Below are 14,204 nucleotides of genomic sequence, written 5' to 3'. Positions count from 1 at the left end.
TTATATGTGAGTTGGTACTTCCGCATTTCGCATGATCCTCATGACTGATTTGTGAAATTAGGAAATTAGATTATATCTGCATCTTACAGGCAAATGACTAAAACTTGAAACTTTTGGGGGCCTGTCTCTGTGAAATCCCTTTGCTGGGGCTAGAACCCTCATCTATGACTGTTACCTCTCAGGACGCAGCAAATTTTCCATGGAGAATCCCATTTCCATTGAAATTCTCTCTTCCCTGTGATGTGCTCATGCCCTCTCTGGCTCGTTCCCCTTAGTCCTTTCTGGGCTCTACTTCCTGGGCCAGGCCCTCTTTGTTAATTCTGTGCATCCTTGTTGTCGTCTTTGGTTTTCTGATCCTCGGCTGTTGCTTCAGATCCACCTACTCATTCCCCGCCCTTCTTGAGTTCTAAGTCCTGTGTTTCCAGCTGTCTTCTGGACATGCCAGTCCCTCATTCAACATGTCAAAACGACATTTAATTTTCACCCCAAACTGTAGCTCTTTCTTATCTGGATCTTCTGTTTAATTCCGGGAAGCAGAACCTGAAAGTCACTCTGGAATCCTCCCTCCCCCTCATACCCTTCCCAGCCTCCACATCCAATCGGCCTACTCACACACTAGTTGATTGTATTTGTTAAATGTCCCAGGAATTCTTCCCTTCTGTGCCTATTTTGTCTCATCTAGACTGTTGGAGCCATTTCCTGGCTTCCTCTTCCAAGTCGTCTTGTGCCTGCTGGACAGTCTAAACTGCTAAGCTCGTCCTTCAAGGCCTTGGGTGATCTAGTCCTGGGCTGTCTTTAGGTTCATCACTCGTCAACTCCAGTTCCCTTCTGCCCCACCCACCTGCACCTTGCACTCAAGCAGGACAGATCCACCTGATTCCTGGATATCTCCATGTCTTTGCAGTAGCTGTTGCTAGCATACCTGTCCCCTCATTGTTTATTTGGGGGGACAGAGTCATGCTCTTATACTCAGGCTGGAGTGCAGTGGTACAACACCATGCCCGGCTAATTTTTAAAAATTTTTTGTAGAGATGGGGTCTCACTATGTTACCCAGGCTCCCTCTCATTCTTCCAGACCAGAAACCCCGAGGCGTAAGGCAAACTCAGGCTGTATTTTTGTTCATTTTGGTTCCCCAGCTCCAGGCAGTGTTCCTGGCTCACAATGGGGGCTTGGTGTATGTTTGAAATAATAAAATCCATGTGTTTTATTTTAATCATTTGAAGAAAGCAAAATTTTGTAATGCTTCCCCCACCCAGTTCCTCAGCTCAGATTCAATCAGCTGTTTTGAATGATTACCCAGATAACAGTTAAGGTGCAAATCGTGTGTGGCTGTGTTTGTGTGTTTCACCTGTCGGTTTTTGGCGTCCGGGAATGACATTTTTCTTTGCACTGAGACATCAGTTACATCTAAAAATTATGTTTCTAAAAGGAATAGGAAATATGAATGAATAGGTTCGAGTTCAGGACTGCAGGCAGTTTTCAAACCAAATTTGGTAATGTTGATTAAAAATGGCTCAACAAAAAAGCACCCCAAGTATAATCATGGAAAATATTAGTACTACTTTGTATGTAGTAATATATTGTTAAGAGAATTATTCATTGAAATTATGTTAATCACAGGGAAAGACTATAACTTCTGTCTTGGTTTGTTTTAACAGGATCAGTTTGACAACTTAGAAAAACACACACAGTGGGGAATTGATACTCTTGAGAAATGTATCAAGTTCGTGAAAGAAAGGACAGAGATTGAACTCAGCTATGCAAAGCAACTCAGGTAAGTTGATATTGAAAAAACTTATTTGTTAACTGCAAAATGATGTAAGGATACCATATATTCTCATTTTTATAGTATAAATGTATATTTTATACTTTAAATATTTTTCCTTTTATGTAAGGTAATATTTGAATAGAAGTGATTGTTTCTCATACAGAAAATTAATTTTCATAGAATAATACAACCTAAATTACAGCTTTAAGGCCCCAGGTTTTTTTTTTGTTTTTTTTTAAATGGAGTCTCGCTCTGTCGCCCAGGCTGGAGTGCAGTGGCCGGATCTCAGCTCACTGCAAGCCCCGCCTCCCGGGTTTACACCATTCTCCTGCCTCAGCCTCCCGAGTAGCTGGGACTACAGGCGCCCGCCACCTCGCCCGGCTCGTTTTTTGTATTTTTTAGTAGAGACAGGGTTTCACTGTGTTAGCCAGGATGGTCTCGATCTCCTGACCTCGTGATCCGCCCGTCTCGGCCTCCCAAAGTGCTGGGATTACAGGCTTGAGCCACCGCGCCCAGCCCCGTTTTTTTTTTTAACAAGATATTTGCTGAGTTTTGGAGCAGCTTGTTTTTCAGTAAACTTTTTCTTGAAATATATTAATAACATATGTACAGAGAAGTACACAAATCATAAGTGTGCAGCTCCATGAATTTTGACAGCGTGAACACACTCGTGTAACCGGGCACCCAGGTCAAGAAACAAAGACCAGCCTGGGAGGCCCCCTGGCCCCCTCCAGCTCCCCACTTTCCCCACAATGGTAACCACTCTCCTGACTTCTAACCACATGAATTAGTGGTGCCCACTTTTGAACTTTACATGAGTGTAATCATTTAGTATGCATTCTTGTGTATCTGGCTTCTTTTGTTCTATATTATATTTGTGAGATTCACCATGTGGTAACATGTGGAGGGAGTCTGCTTGTTTTCATTGCTGTTGAGTATTTTGGTCTGTGAATGCACCAGAACTCATCCCTTCTACTGACTAGGTGATTGGTTGTTTCCAATTTAGGCATATAATGAGTAGTGCTCCAGCGAGCATTATTGTACAAGGCTTTATGTCTATCTGAACACATTTTCTAGGATCTACCTGGGAGTGTAATTGCACGGTCACAAGCTACTCATATGCTTAGCTTTGGTGGATCGGGTTCCACCGTTTTCCAAGGTGCTTGTACTAATTCACACTCCCTCCAGTAATGTGTTGAGGGGTCCTGTGGATAGTATTTTAAAAATACTTCGGACTGGTCACAGTGGCTAATGCCTGTAATCCCAGCACTTCGGGAGGCAGATGTGGGCGGATTGCCTGAGGTCAGGAGTTCGAGACCAGCCTGGCCGACATGGTGAAACCCCGCCTCTACTAAAAATACAAAAATTAGTGGGGCGTGGTGGCAGGCGCCTGTAATCCCAGCTACTTGGGAGGGCAAGGCACGAGAATCGCTTGAACCCGGGAGGCAGAGGTTGCAGTGAGCCCAGATTGTGCCACTGCACTCTATCCTGGGTGACTGAGTGAGACTCCTTCTCAAAGAAAAAAAAAAAAGTACTTTGGGGCCAGGAGTGGTGGCTCACGCCTGCAATCACAGCACTTTGGAGGCTGATGAGGGAGGATTGCGTGAGTCCAGAGAGTTCAAGACTAGCCTGGGCAACATAGTGAGACCCCTGTCTCTATTTTTTTTTTCTAAGTACTTTGGATCTCCTTACATCTTTAGTGATGAGATTATCCAAGAAATTTGTGTTTTTATTTAAAAGTTCTTGGTAGAACTAAGCTTGAACTTGAAGTGGTATGCAAGTCTATAATGATTTCTTGTTGTGTAGTTGTAGTTGAATTGGCTTGTGGATATTGTTTTAAGGCCTGTTAAAGAGCTAGATGCTTTTGATTTAGAAACATTTAGTTTTGTCTTTTTTTTTTTTGAGACAGTTTCGCTCTGTCGCCCAGGCTGGAGTGCAGTGGCACAATCTCAGCTCACTGCAATCTCCGCCTCCCAGGTTCAAGCGATTCTCCTGCCTCAGCCTCCCAAGTAACTGGAATTACAGGTTCGTGTCATCATGCCTGGCTAATTTTTGTATTTTTAGTAGAGAGGGTGTTTCACCATGTTGGCCAGGCTGGTCTTGAACTCCTGACCTTAGGTGATCCACCTGCCTTGGCCTCCCAAAGTGCTGGGATTATAGGTGTGAGCCACCATGCCTGGCCCCTTGTTTCTTTTTTTTCTTTAAAAAAAAAAACTTTCTTCAAGCTACCTCACCATTGAGTTTTAATCCAAAGAGCATCTGCATAAGAGATATGTGTTCTTGGCCAGGCACAGTGGCTCACGCCTATAATCCCGCACTTTGGGAGGCCAAGGAGGGTGGATCACGAGGTCAGGAGTTTGAGACCAGCCTAGTCAAGATGGTGAAACCCCATCTCTACTAAAAATACAAAAATTAGCTGGGTGTGGTGGCGGGCACCTGTAATCCCAGCTATTCAGGAGGCTGAGGCAGGAAAATCGCTTGAACCCAGGAAGTGAAGGTTGCGGTGAGCCAAGATCATGCCACTGCACTCCAGCCTGGGCAACAGAGCAAGACTCCATCTCAAAAAAAAAAAAAAAAAAAGAGCTATGTGTTCTTATAAGGGTTTCTATTGTTGTTTCAGCAAGCTGGGATTACAGGTATGAACCACTGTGCCTGGCCCTAGATCTTGTTTTTATTGAGTGAATAACATGTAAAACATCACACAATGAAATAATTTTTCTTTCTTTTTTTTTTTTTTTTTGAGACAGTTTCGCTCTGTCACCCAGGCTGGAGTGCAGTGGTGCAATCTCGGCTCACTGCAAGCTCCGCCTCCCAGGTTCACGCCATTCTCCTGCCTCAGCCTCCTGAGTAGCTGGGACTGCAGGCGCCGGCCACCACGCTCGGCTAATTTTTTTGTATTTTTAGTAGAGATGGGGTTTCATCTTGTTAGCCAGGATGGTCTCGATCTCCTGACCTTGTGATCTGCCCGCCTCGGCCTCCCAAAGTGCTGCGATTACAAGCGTGAGCCACCGCGCCTGGCCAATGAAATAATTTTTCTAAGTGGAGAATCCAGATCAGTTTCCAGTGCCCTGTGTGCATATCAGCCTTGTAAACATGTCAGGGCTTTTCAAACTGAAAGTAGGAATAGAACATGGTCTGTTTCACTTTGATTATTTGAATACTGCACTGTCATGCAGTGTTGTCTTTCGTGTGAAAATGGGCTACATGTGAGCTGTCGAGTGGGCTATTGGTGTTCTTCCCACCACAGTCTCCCTTGCTGGCCCCTCCTCTTCACATCGCTGTGCCCAGCACCTGCTTCTCAGTCCTTCTCCCTTTCTCGTCTGTACTCTCCCGGTGACCTCAACTGTCTGATGGCTTTAGCTATGATCCATATGGCAACAACTCGCAGATATGGATCTCCAAGCCAGACCTCTCTCCTGAATTCCAGAAACAGCTTGCTCAAAATCTCCACTTAGAAATGTCTAAAAACTTGGTCAGGCACAGTGGCTCATGCCTGTAATCCCGCCTCGGAGGCCAAGGCGGGCGGATCACGAGGTCAGGAGATCGAAACCATCCTGGTTAACACGGTGAAACCCCATCCCTACTAAAAATACAAAAAATCAGCTGGACATGGTGGTGGGCGCCTGTAGTCCCAGCTACTCGGGAGGCTGAGGCAAGAGAGTGGCATGAACCCGGGAGGCAGAGCTTGCAGTGAGCCGAGATGGTACCACTGCACTCCAGCCTGGGTGACAGAGCAAGACTCCGTCTCAAAAAAAAGAAAGAAAATAAACATCTAAAAACCATCTGAAATGTAACATGTCTGAAACTGAACTCCTGATCTCCCCAACTTAAAAATCCACATGTCGGCCGGGCGCGGTGGCTCAAGCCTGTAATCCCAGCACTTTGGGAGGCCGAGACGGGCGGATCACGAGGTCAGGAGATCGAGACCGTCCTGGCTAACACGGTGAAACCCCGTCTCTACTAAAAATACAAAAACTAGCCGGGCGAGGTGGCGGGCGCCTGTAGTCCCAGCTACTCGGGAGGCTGAGGCAGGAGAATGGCGTAAACCCAGGAGGCAGAGCTTGCAGTGAGCTGAGATCCGGCCACTGCACTCCAGTCCGGGCGACAGAGCCAGACTCCGCCTCAAAAAAAAAAAAAATAAAATAAAAAAAATAAAAATAATAAAAAAATAAAAAAATAAATAAAAATCCACATGTCTAGGCCAAGTGAAGTGGCTCACACTTAAAATCTCAGCACTTCAGGAAGCTGAGGTGGGTACTTGAGGCCAGGAGTTGGAGATGAGCCTGAGCAACATAGCAAGACCTTGCCTCTAAAAATAATTTTAAAAAATTAGCCAGGCATGCTGGCACACACCTGGAGTCTCACCTATTCAAGAGGCTGAGGAGGGTGGATGCTTAAGCCTAAGACATTGGGGCTGCATTGAGCCATGATTGCACTACTCCACTCTAGCCTGGGCAACAGAGCAAGACCCTATTTAAAAAAAAATAAAAACCTGCATTTCCACGACCTAGATTTTCCTCCACTCACCTAAGGGTAGCTGCATCCTTCCTGGTTTAGTTCAAAAACCGTAGCATCACCCAGGTGCGGGTGAATCACTTGGGATCAAGAGTTCAAGGCCAGCCCGCCCAACATGGTGAAACCCTGTCTCTATTAAAAATACAAAAACATTAGCCAGGCTTGGTGGCGGGCGCCTGTAATCCTAGCTACTCCGGAGGCTAAGGCAGGAGAATCCCTTGAAACCCGGGCGGCAGAGGTTGCAGTGAGCCGAGATTGTGCCATTGCACTCCAGCCTGTGTGACAGAGCAAGACTCCATCTCAAAAAAAAAAAAAAAAAAACCCTGATGTCATCATCTCTGGCTCTCTTCTTTCTCTCACATTCTCACACTCCCCATCCCAAGCCATCAGGAAATCTTGGCTCCTCTACAGATTTATCCAGGATCTGACACTCATTATCACCTCCACTGCTGCCCCTGTGGTCCATGTCACATGGGCTATGTGGTCCATGATCTTTTTCCTGGTTATGATGAGTCTACTAATTAGTTTCCTTTATTCTACCTCTATCCCCTATTCCCTGATTTCTACAAAGCAGCCAGATTACAGTACTCCTTTGTTCAAAATTCCAATGCGTCCCCATTTCATTCAGAGTAAATCCAAAAACTTTAGAGTGAAAGTCCTACAAAACCTTGTATAATCTGGTCCCCACACCTTTCTGACATCATCTGTTTTAACTCTCTTCCTCCTTCTCTCTGCTGTAACCATACAGAGGCCTCCTTCCTGTTGCTTGTACATGCCAGGCATCCCCTCACCCGAGAGCTACTGTGCTGGCCCTTCGTTGCAGATACCACCTATGTGTTCTTCCCCAGGCTCCACGTGGCTGACTCCCTCTCCTCCTCCCAGTTTCTGCTCAGTGAGGCCCACTTCGTCCCCTAGCCCACTTAGCCTGCTTTGCTTTTCACTTTTCCTATATTACTGGTAACTTTCTACCATTTTATATAGTCTTCTCATTTATTTAGTTTTGAAAATTGACAATATATCTTTCTATATTATTTGTATATAAAATTATATATATTTATGGTATACAACATGATGTTTTGAAATATGTATACACTGCAGAATGCCCAAATCAGGCTAATTAACATATGCATTACTGCACAAACTTAATTTTTTTTTGTGGTAAGAACATTAAAATCTACTCTTCTAGCAAGTTAGCAACCCCTCCCTTTCCCTTCCCTTCCCTTCCCTCTTTCTTGAGACAGGGTCTCACTGTCATCCCGGGTGGAGTGCAGCAGCACGATCTTGGCTCACCTCCCAGGCTCAAGTGATCCTCCCACCTCAGCCTCCCAAGTAGCTGGGACCACAGGAATGCGCTGCCACACCCGGCTAATTTTTATATTTTTTGTAGAGACAGAATTTCACCATGTTGCCCATGCTGGTCTTGAACTTCTGGGTTCAAGCGATCCTCCCGCCGAGGCCTCATACCTGCTGGGATTATAGGTGTGAGCACCCGGCCTGGCAATTTTCAAGTATACAATACATTGTTATTAACTGGAGACACCATGTCGTACACTAGATCTCTTGAACTTATTTCTCCTAAAATTTTGTCTCATTTGAACAACATCTCCCCAAACCTTCCCAGAGAAATCTGTGTATTATATTTACTGCTCACTGTCTCCTGCAGCCTCTCAGCTAGAATGCAAGCCCCTTATGGATGGAGATCTCACTAATGTGTCACAGTGCAGAACAGTGCCTGGCACATAGTAGGTGCCCAGTAAATATTTGTAGATTGTGAGTGAATCGGCAGGGTACAGGCCTAAGATATTTAGCCAGCTTTGCTTTATGGGGAATTACGTGTTTGCACCGGCCTGTGAGAGCTGATGAGATTTTAACAACAAAAAGTAGAACAACGAGGTGCCAGCTGAGTTTCAGTCACTAGGGATGCTTTAATGCTTTAATGAACGAGTGCCTGAACCTGGAGGGCTCACTTTCTCACAGCAGAAAACAGAACTGCATGCAAATTAGCAAAGAATTCAAGCATTTAAGATAGCGTTTATGACTCCAAATATGTAAACGCAGTGATGCGATAGAGATTGAAGTCGGGGGTTGTTACTTAGCTAGGCTGGTCAGGGAAAACCCGTTGCTTGAGAAGTGAATCACAAAAAAAAAAAAAAGCCAGACATGTGAGGAAGTCAGGGGAGCAAGTACAAGGTCCTGAGATGGGAACATGTACAAGGAATAGAAAGGCCAGTGTGGCAACAACATATTCAACAGATACTTGCTTGAAATAGTAATATGATGTTGAAAAATCAGTGTGACCTTTGGGAGAGACATCTATCATTAAATATTCTTTTTCTGCATTGCAGGGGAAAATGCTAACTTATTTTAGACATAAACATAGAAGACTTTGAGTCCTGTAGATCAGGTCTTAACATGGGCCAAATCCATCCACTACTTGGTTCTGTAAATAAAGATTTGTTGGAATGTTGCCGTGCTCTGTCACCCAGGCTGGAGTGCAGTAGCACAATCTCGGCTCACTGCAACCTCCACCTCCCGGGTTCAAGGGATTCTCCTGCCTCAGCCTCCTGAACAGCAGGGACTACAGGCACACACCACCACGCCTGGCTAATTTTCGTATTTTTAGTAGAGGTGGGGTTTCACCATATTGGCCAGGCTGATCTCAAACTCCTGACCTCGTGATCTACCTGCCTCAGCCTCCCAAAGTGCTGGGATTACAGTCATGAGCCACCGCACCTGGCCCTGAAATATTTGCTTTCTGGTCCTTTACAGAAAAAGTTTGCCAGTCCCTGCTGTAGGTCACTTATCTATTCAAGATAGTGTAGGTTGAAATTCCTAATTTTTTTTTCTGAGTCTGAACCTAATTTATTTTTGAGACGGAGTTTCTGTCACCCAGGCTGGAGTGCAGCGGCATGATCTCCAGTCCCTTTTCAGAAGCTGTGGCCCCTGACACTCCGTTAGCAGAGTAACAGGGCCTGCTCAACCTCACCCTCACTGCTGCCTTGTTTCCAGACTGATCTTTGTCAACTTGATACGTAACAATTGGTACATCTAGGTCTTAAATTGCATTTCTCTTAGTATGGGAGTTGAACATCTTTTGATACATCTGAGCCATTTTATGCTTTTAAAAAATGAACCATTCAAGTCTTGGTCTGTTTTTAATTGGAGCTCATTGTATATAGAGGGTAACTAGGTGAAATCATTTTTTTTTTTTTTTTTTTTTGAGGCGGAGTCTTGCTCTGTCGCCCAGGCTGGAGTGCAGTGGCCGGATCTCAGCTCACTGCAAGCTCCGCCTCCCGGGTTCCCGCCATTCTCCTGCCTCAGCCTCCCAAGTAGCTGGGACTACAGGCGCCCGCCTCGTCGCCCGGCTAGTTTTGTGTATTTTTAGTAGAGACGGGGTTTCACTGTGTTCGCCAGGATGGTCTCGATCTCCTGACCTTGTGATCCACCCGTCTCGGCCTCCCAAAGTGCTGGGATTACAGGCTTGAGCCACCGCGCCCGGCTGGTGAAATCATTTTATACAACATATTGCATATTATATATATCATATATATAAAATGAATTTAAATTTAACAGTATAAATGACAATAAAGTGAAACTGAGGGATCTGCTAAGCTTTAAAAAATAAACTCTTTAGGCCAGGCGTGGTGGCTTATACCTGTAATCCCAGCATTTTGGGAGGCCGAGGCAGGCAGATGACCTGATGTTAGGAGTTTGAGACCAGCCTGGCTAATATGGTGAAACCCCGTCTCTCTACTAAAAGCACAAAAATTAGCCAGGCATGGTGCCACATGCCTGTAATCCCAGCTACTCAGGAGGCGGAGGTTCAGTGAGCCAAGATGACGCCACTGCACTCCAGCCTGGGTGACAGACGGTCTCAAAAAAAATAAATATTAAACTTTTGTAAAATTTATCAAAAAGATTATGAAAAAAACCTTGTAGGATGTTACTGTGTATAATTCCATGTTGAAATTTTAAACAGGCTCAATTGACTGCTACGAAAGATAAGGAAAATATATATACATGTTTTGCTCCTTCTTCCAGTTGAGTTATATGACTTGGTTCTGTAACCCGTTTTGTTGTAGTTCTATATTTGAATGTAGAGTCATCTCAACACTTCTCTCTACAACAGCGTCTCTCCTTGACTCTTGGCATTAAAGAAGAATATTTTCCCCCTAGTTAGAGCTTGGGATGTGTTCCCTGAGTTCTTTCTTGCTTGAGAATGCCACCATACTTTAACACTTTGACTTGGTTGTTCTCTGGTCACTCTTTCTTTCTCTCTCCATGTGGCTGCATCATCTTCTGGAGGAAAAGTCTGGGGCCAGTCAGATGTTTTTCTCTGTAGGCAACATGGCTGTTTCTGAGTAAATATATGAATAATTTTAGTTCATCTTAGCAGTCTGATAACTTCACTAAGCAATGCCTTGGAGTTGATCATCCTTTATCAGATAGCTTTTCTTAGAACTCTTTCCGGTGTAAATTCTATGCTTCATTTATTTCAGGGAACGTTCTTTGATTATGTCTGAATGTTTTTTCTCTTCTACTTACTGGGTCATATACTTCAGAGATATGAGTTATCCTTATGTTTCATCTTACTCTTTAGATTCTTTTTTTTCTGATTGTTTTCACATTATGGTTATTTCAAACCTTTCCCCTATTAAATTTGATATCCACCCTCATTTATTGATGGGTTCTATAGTGGTATATTTTAGTCCTTAGTTCATTTCCCCAGCTTTGTGTCTTCCTTCTCATTCCATTTTATTTTATCCCATAGTGTTGGGATTCTGGATTTATTGCCTTTGTGTTTTTACTAAGTTTGTCTATAGTATAAATAATCTGGAAGAGTATGATTTTTGCTTATTTTCCTTATCTGTTTTCTTGCAGACTGCAGTTTTTTTTTTTTTCCTTTTCCTTCTGTATTACCTGTCATATCTTTCACCTTGCTTATATTTGTTTATTGGTTTGTTTGTTTGTTTGTTTGTTTTGAGACAAAGTCTCACTCTGTTGCCCAGGCTGGAATGCAGTGGTGCGATCTCAGCTCACCGCAACCTCTGCCTCGCAGGTTCAAGCAATTCTCCTGCCTCAGCCTCCCAAGCAACTGGGATTACAGGCACACACCACCACACCTGGCAATTTTTTTTTTTTTTTTTTTGAGACAGAGCTTTGCCCTTGTTGCCCAGGCTAGAGTGCAATGGCACAATCTTGGCTCACTGCAACCACCGGCTCCTGGGTTGAAGCGATTCTCCTGCCTCAGCCTCCCAAGCAGCTGGGATTACAGGCACACACCACCACACCTGGCGATTTTTTTTTTCTTTTTTGAGATGGAGCTTTGCCCTTGTTGCCCAGGCTAGAGTGCAATGGCGCAATCTTGGCTCACTGCAACCACCGCCTCCTGGGTTGAAGCGATTCTCCTGCCTCAGCCTCCCGAGTAGTTGGGATTACAGGCATGCACCACCACCACACCTGGCTAATTTTGTATTTTTAGTAGAGGGGGTTTCACCATGTCAGGCTAGTCTCAAACTCCTGACCTCAGGTGATCCACCCGCCTCAGTCTCCCAGAGTGCTGGGATTACAGGCATGACCCACCACGCCCAGCCCATGGCTGGCTAATTTTTGTATTTTTAGTAGAGACAGGGTCTTGCCATGTTGGCCAGGCTGGTCTCAAACTCCTGACCTCAGATGATCCACCCACCTCGGCCTCCCAACTGCTGGGATTACAGGCGTGAGCCACCACCCCTGGCCACCTGGCTTCTGTTTAATAGGGGCACTTTAGTGAAGTGGTTGAGTTCAGACTCAAGAGTCCCAATGCTGGGTATGTAATCCTGGTTCTTCTACTTAACAGCAGTAGGAATTGGGTCAAATTACTCTCCTTGTTTCATCTTTTTCATGTGTAAAATGTGAATCATCATCATCCTCATCCTCACCTTATAAGGTTGCTGAGTGGGCTTAATGAGGTAAAGAGCGTAAAAGTCTTAGGCCAACACCGGTCGTGTGTTCGATTCTAATGTGAGCTGCACCGGTGCCGTCTGCTCTGATGGAGTGTAGGTGAGTGTTCCTTGCCACGCTTCCTTCCATTTCTGGTGCCACTGGTCTTTCCCTTGGAGTTCCACTTGAGGCTGGGGTATTGTATGTTCTGCTTGGTTTGCTGAAGGCCAAGGACAGGTGTTTGTAGAGTCGGGGTGGGGAAAGGGCCTGGCTTTGAGACTCTGAGCTCTGTCATTTCTTCTGAAACTTTGTTAGAGGTTCTGTTACGGGGTTTACGCCATTAGGTCAAAGATTTTCCTAATTGTATTAGTCCGTTTTCATGCTGCTGATAAAGACATACCCGAGACTGGGAAGAAAAAGAGGTTTAATTTGACTTACAGTTCCACATGGCTGGGGAGGCCTCAGAATCGTGGCTGGGGGCAAAAGGCGCTTCTTACATGGCAGCAGCAAGGGAAAATGAGGAAGAAGCAAAAGCGGAAACCCCTGATAAACCCATCAGATCTCATGAGACTTATTCATTATCACGAGAACAGCACAGGAAAGACCAACCCCCCATGATCCAATTACCTCCCCCTGGGTCCCTCCCACAGCATGTGGGAATTCTGGGAGATACAATTCAAGTTGAGATTTGGGTAGGGACACAGCCCACCCATATGCCTAATCCTGTGGACTCCCTGGGTTTGGGGTGAACCCCCAGGGCACTCAGCCTGAAGCCTGGAAAGTGGACCTCCCGGGGGCAAGCCCCGGCTTCTGCCCAAGGCCTTGGGTGGTCAGCATAGATGTCTTCCTCTCAGAATTTTTCCATCACTATTCCGTGAGCGCTCACCTCCCAGTTTACTTCTGTCTGGGTTGATTTTCAGGGTTTGTGGATGTTATTTCCCTTCCTGTGATGGGGAGGAAGGATTCAGCTCATTCTAAGCTGTCCCAGAATTTTCTGTTTCTCTTCTTGGTTATTACTTTCTAAATAACCTCAGTATGGACTGAGGTTAGACTCCTTTCTTCATTTTTTTTTTTTTTTTTTTTTTTTTTTTAGTTTTCTGCTGTTAAAATTTTCCCTGGCTTTTATTTTTTCACCTTTTGTTGTTGGGAAAGCACAATTCTCTGGCTGCATTTTATTCTGCCATCTTGATCCAGAAATCTTGTGGTGAGCTTTAAAAAAATAAGAATGAAGAAAACACAAAACATTCTTGGGCCCCACCCTGGACCTTCTGTTTCAGAGGCTCTGGAATAGGGCCGAGTAATTAATTTTTAAAGCCTTCCTGTGGGTTTTCAAATCAGCCAGGTCTAAATCCACCATCCTTAGAAAAGAATGTTTATTTTTTCTTTTACCTTTTAGTTAGGCTACCTGAAAAACAAGTTGAGATTTTCTACCTGAAAACACGTCACATTTCTCAGAAAGACCTCATAAATCGAAAGTTTTTTTAAGTGTTTTATTTGCTTGTTTGTTTTTTTGTTGTGTTGTTGTGGGTTTTGTTTGATTGTTTTGTTTTGAGACGAAGTCTCGCTCTGTCACCTAGGCTGGAGTGCAGTGGCATGATCTCAGCTCACTGCAACCTCCGCCTCCCAGGTTTAAGCGATTCTCCTGTATCACCCTCCCAAGTAGCTGGGACTACAGGTCTGTGCCACCATGCCCAACTAATTTTTGTATTTTTAGTAGAGACGGGGTTTCACCGTGTTGGCCAGGCTGGTCTCGAACTCACGATCCGCCTGCCTCGGCCTCCCGAAGTGCTGGGATTACAGGCATGAGCAACTATGCCCAACGAACCGTGTTCGTTTTTTAAATAACGGTAATACAAATGGGCAAAAAGCTTGTCCCAAGAGAACAGCAATGGAAAGTTGACCTTTTTTTGTAGCAGTTCCTGAGATATCCTTAGAAATGAAGTTCACTTCGAGATCTCTTTAGCTTCTAGGTTTATGCTGGTATTTATAGAGTGAATT

At 44.7% G+C, this 14,204-nt stretch overlaps 1 protein-coding gene across 4 annotated transcripts in view; it reads left to right on the top strand.

Annotated features, from left to right (window-relative positions):
- The window catches only part of FNBP1 (formin binding protein 1), a 164,678-nt gene that overhangs the window by 51,348 nt on the left and 99,126 nt on the right, over nucleotides 1–14,204 (top strand). For all 4 annotated transcript variants that reach the window (XM_030920303.1, XM_030920302.1, XM_030920301.1 and 1 more), the window contains exon 2: nucleotides 1,660–1,775. In XM_030920303.1, coding sequence (XP_030776163.1) covers nucleotides 1,660–1,775 — 116 coding nt within the window. The remainder of the gene's footprint in view (nucleotides 1–1,659; nucleotides 1,776–14,204) is intronic.

This window comes from Rhinopithecus roxellana, chromosome 16, assembly GCF_007565055.1.
Source record: "Rhinopithecus roxellana isolate Shanxi Qingling chromosome 16, ASM756505v1, whole genome shotgun sequence".
Classification (NCBI taxonomy): Eukaryota; Metazoa; Chordata; class Mammalia; order Primates; family Cercopithecidae; genus Rhinopithecus; species Rhinopithecus roxellana.
The sequence above is the reverse complement of the archived record's forward strand: the minus strand, read 5'-3'. Positions and strand labels throughout refer to the sequence as shown.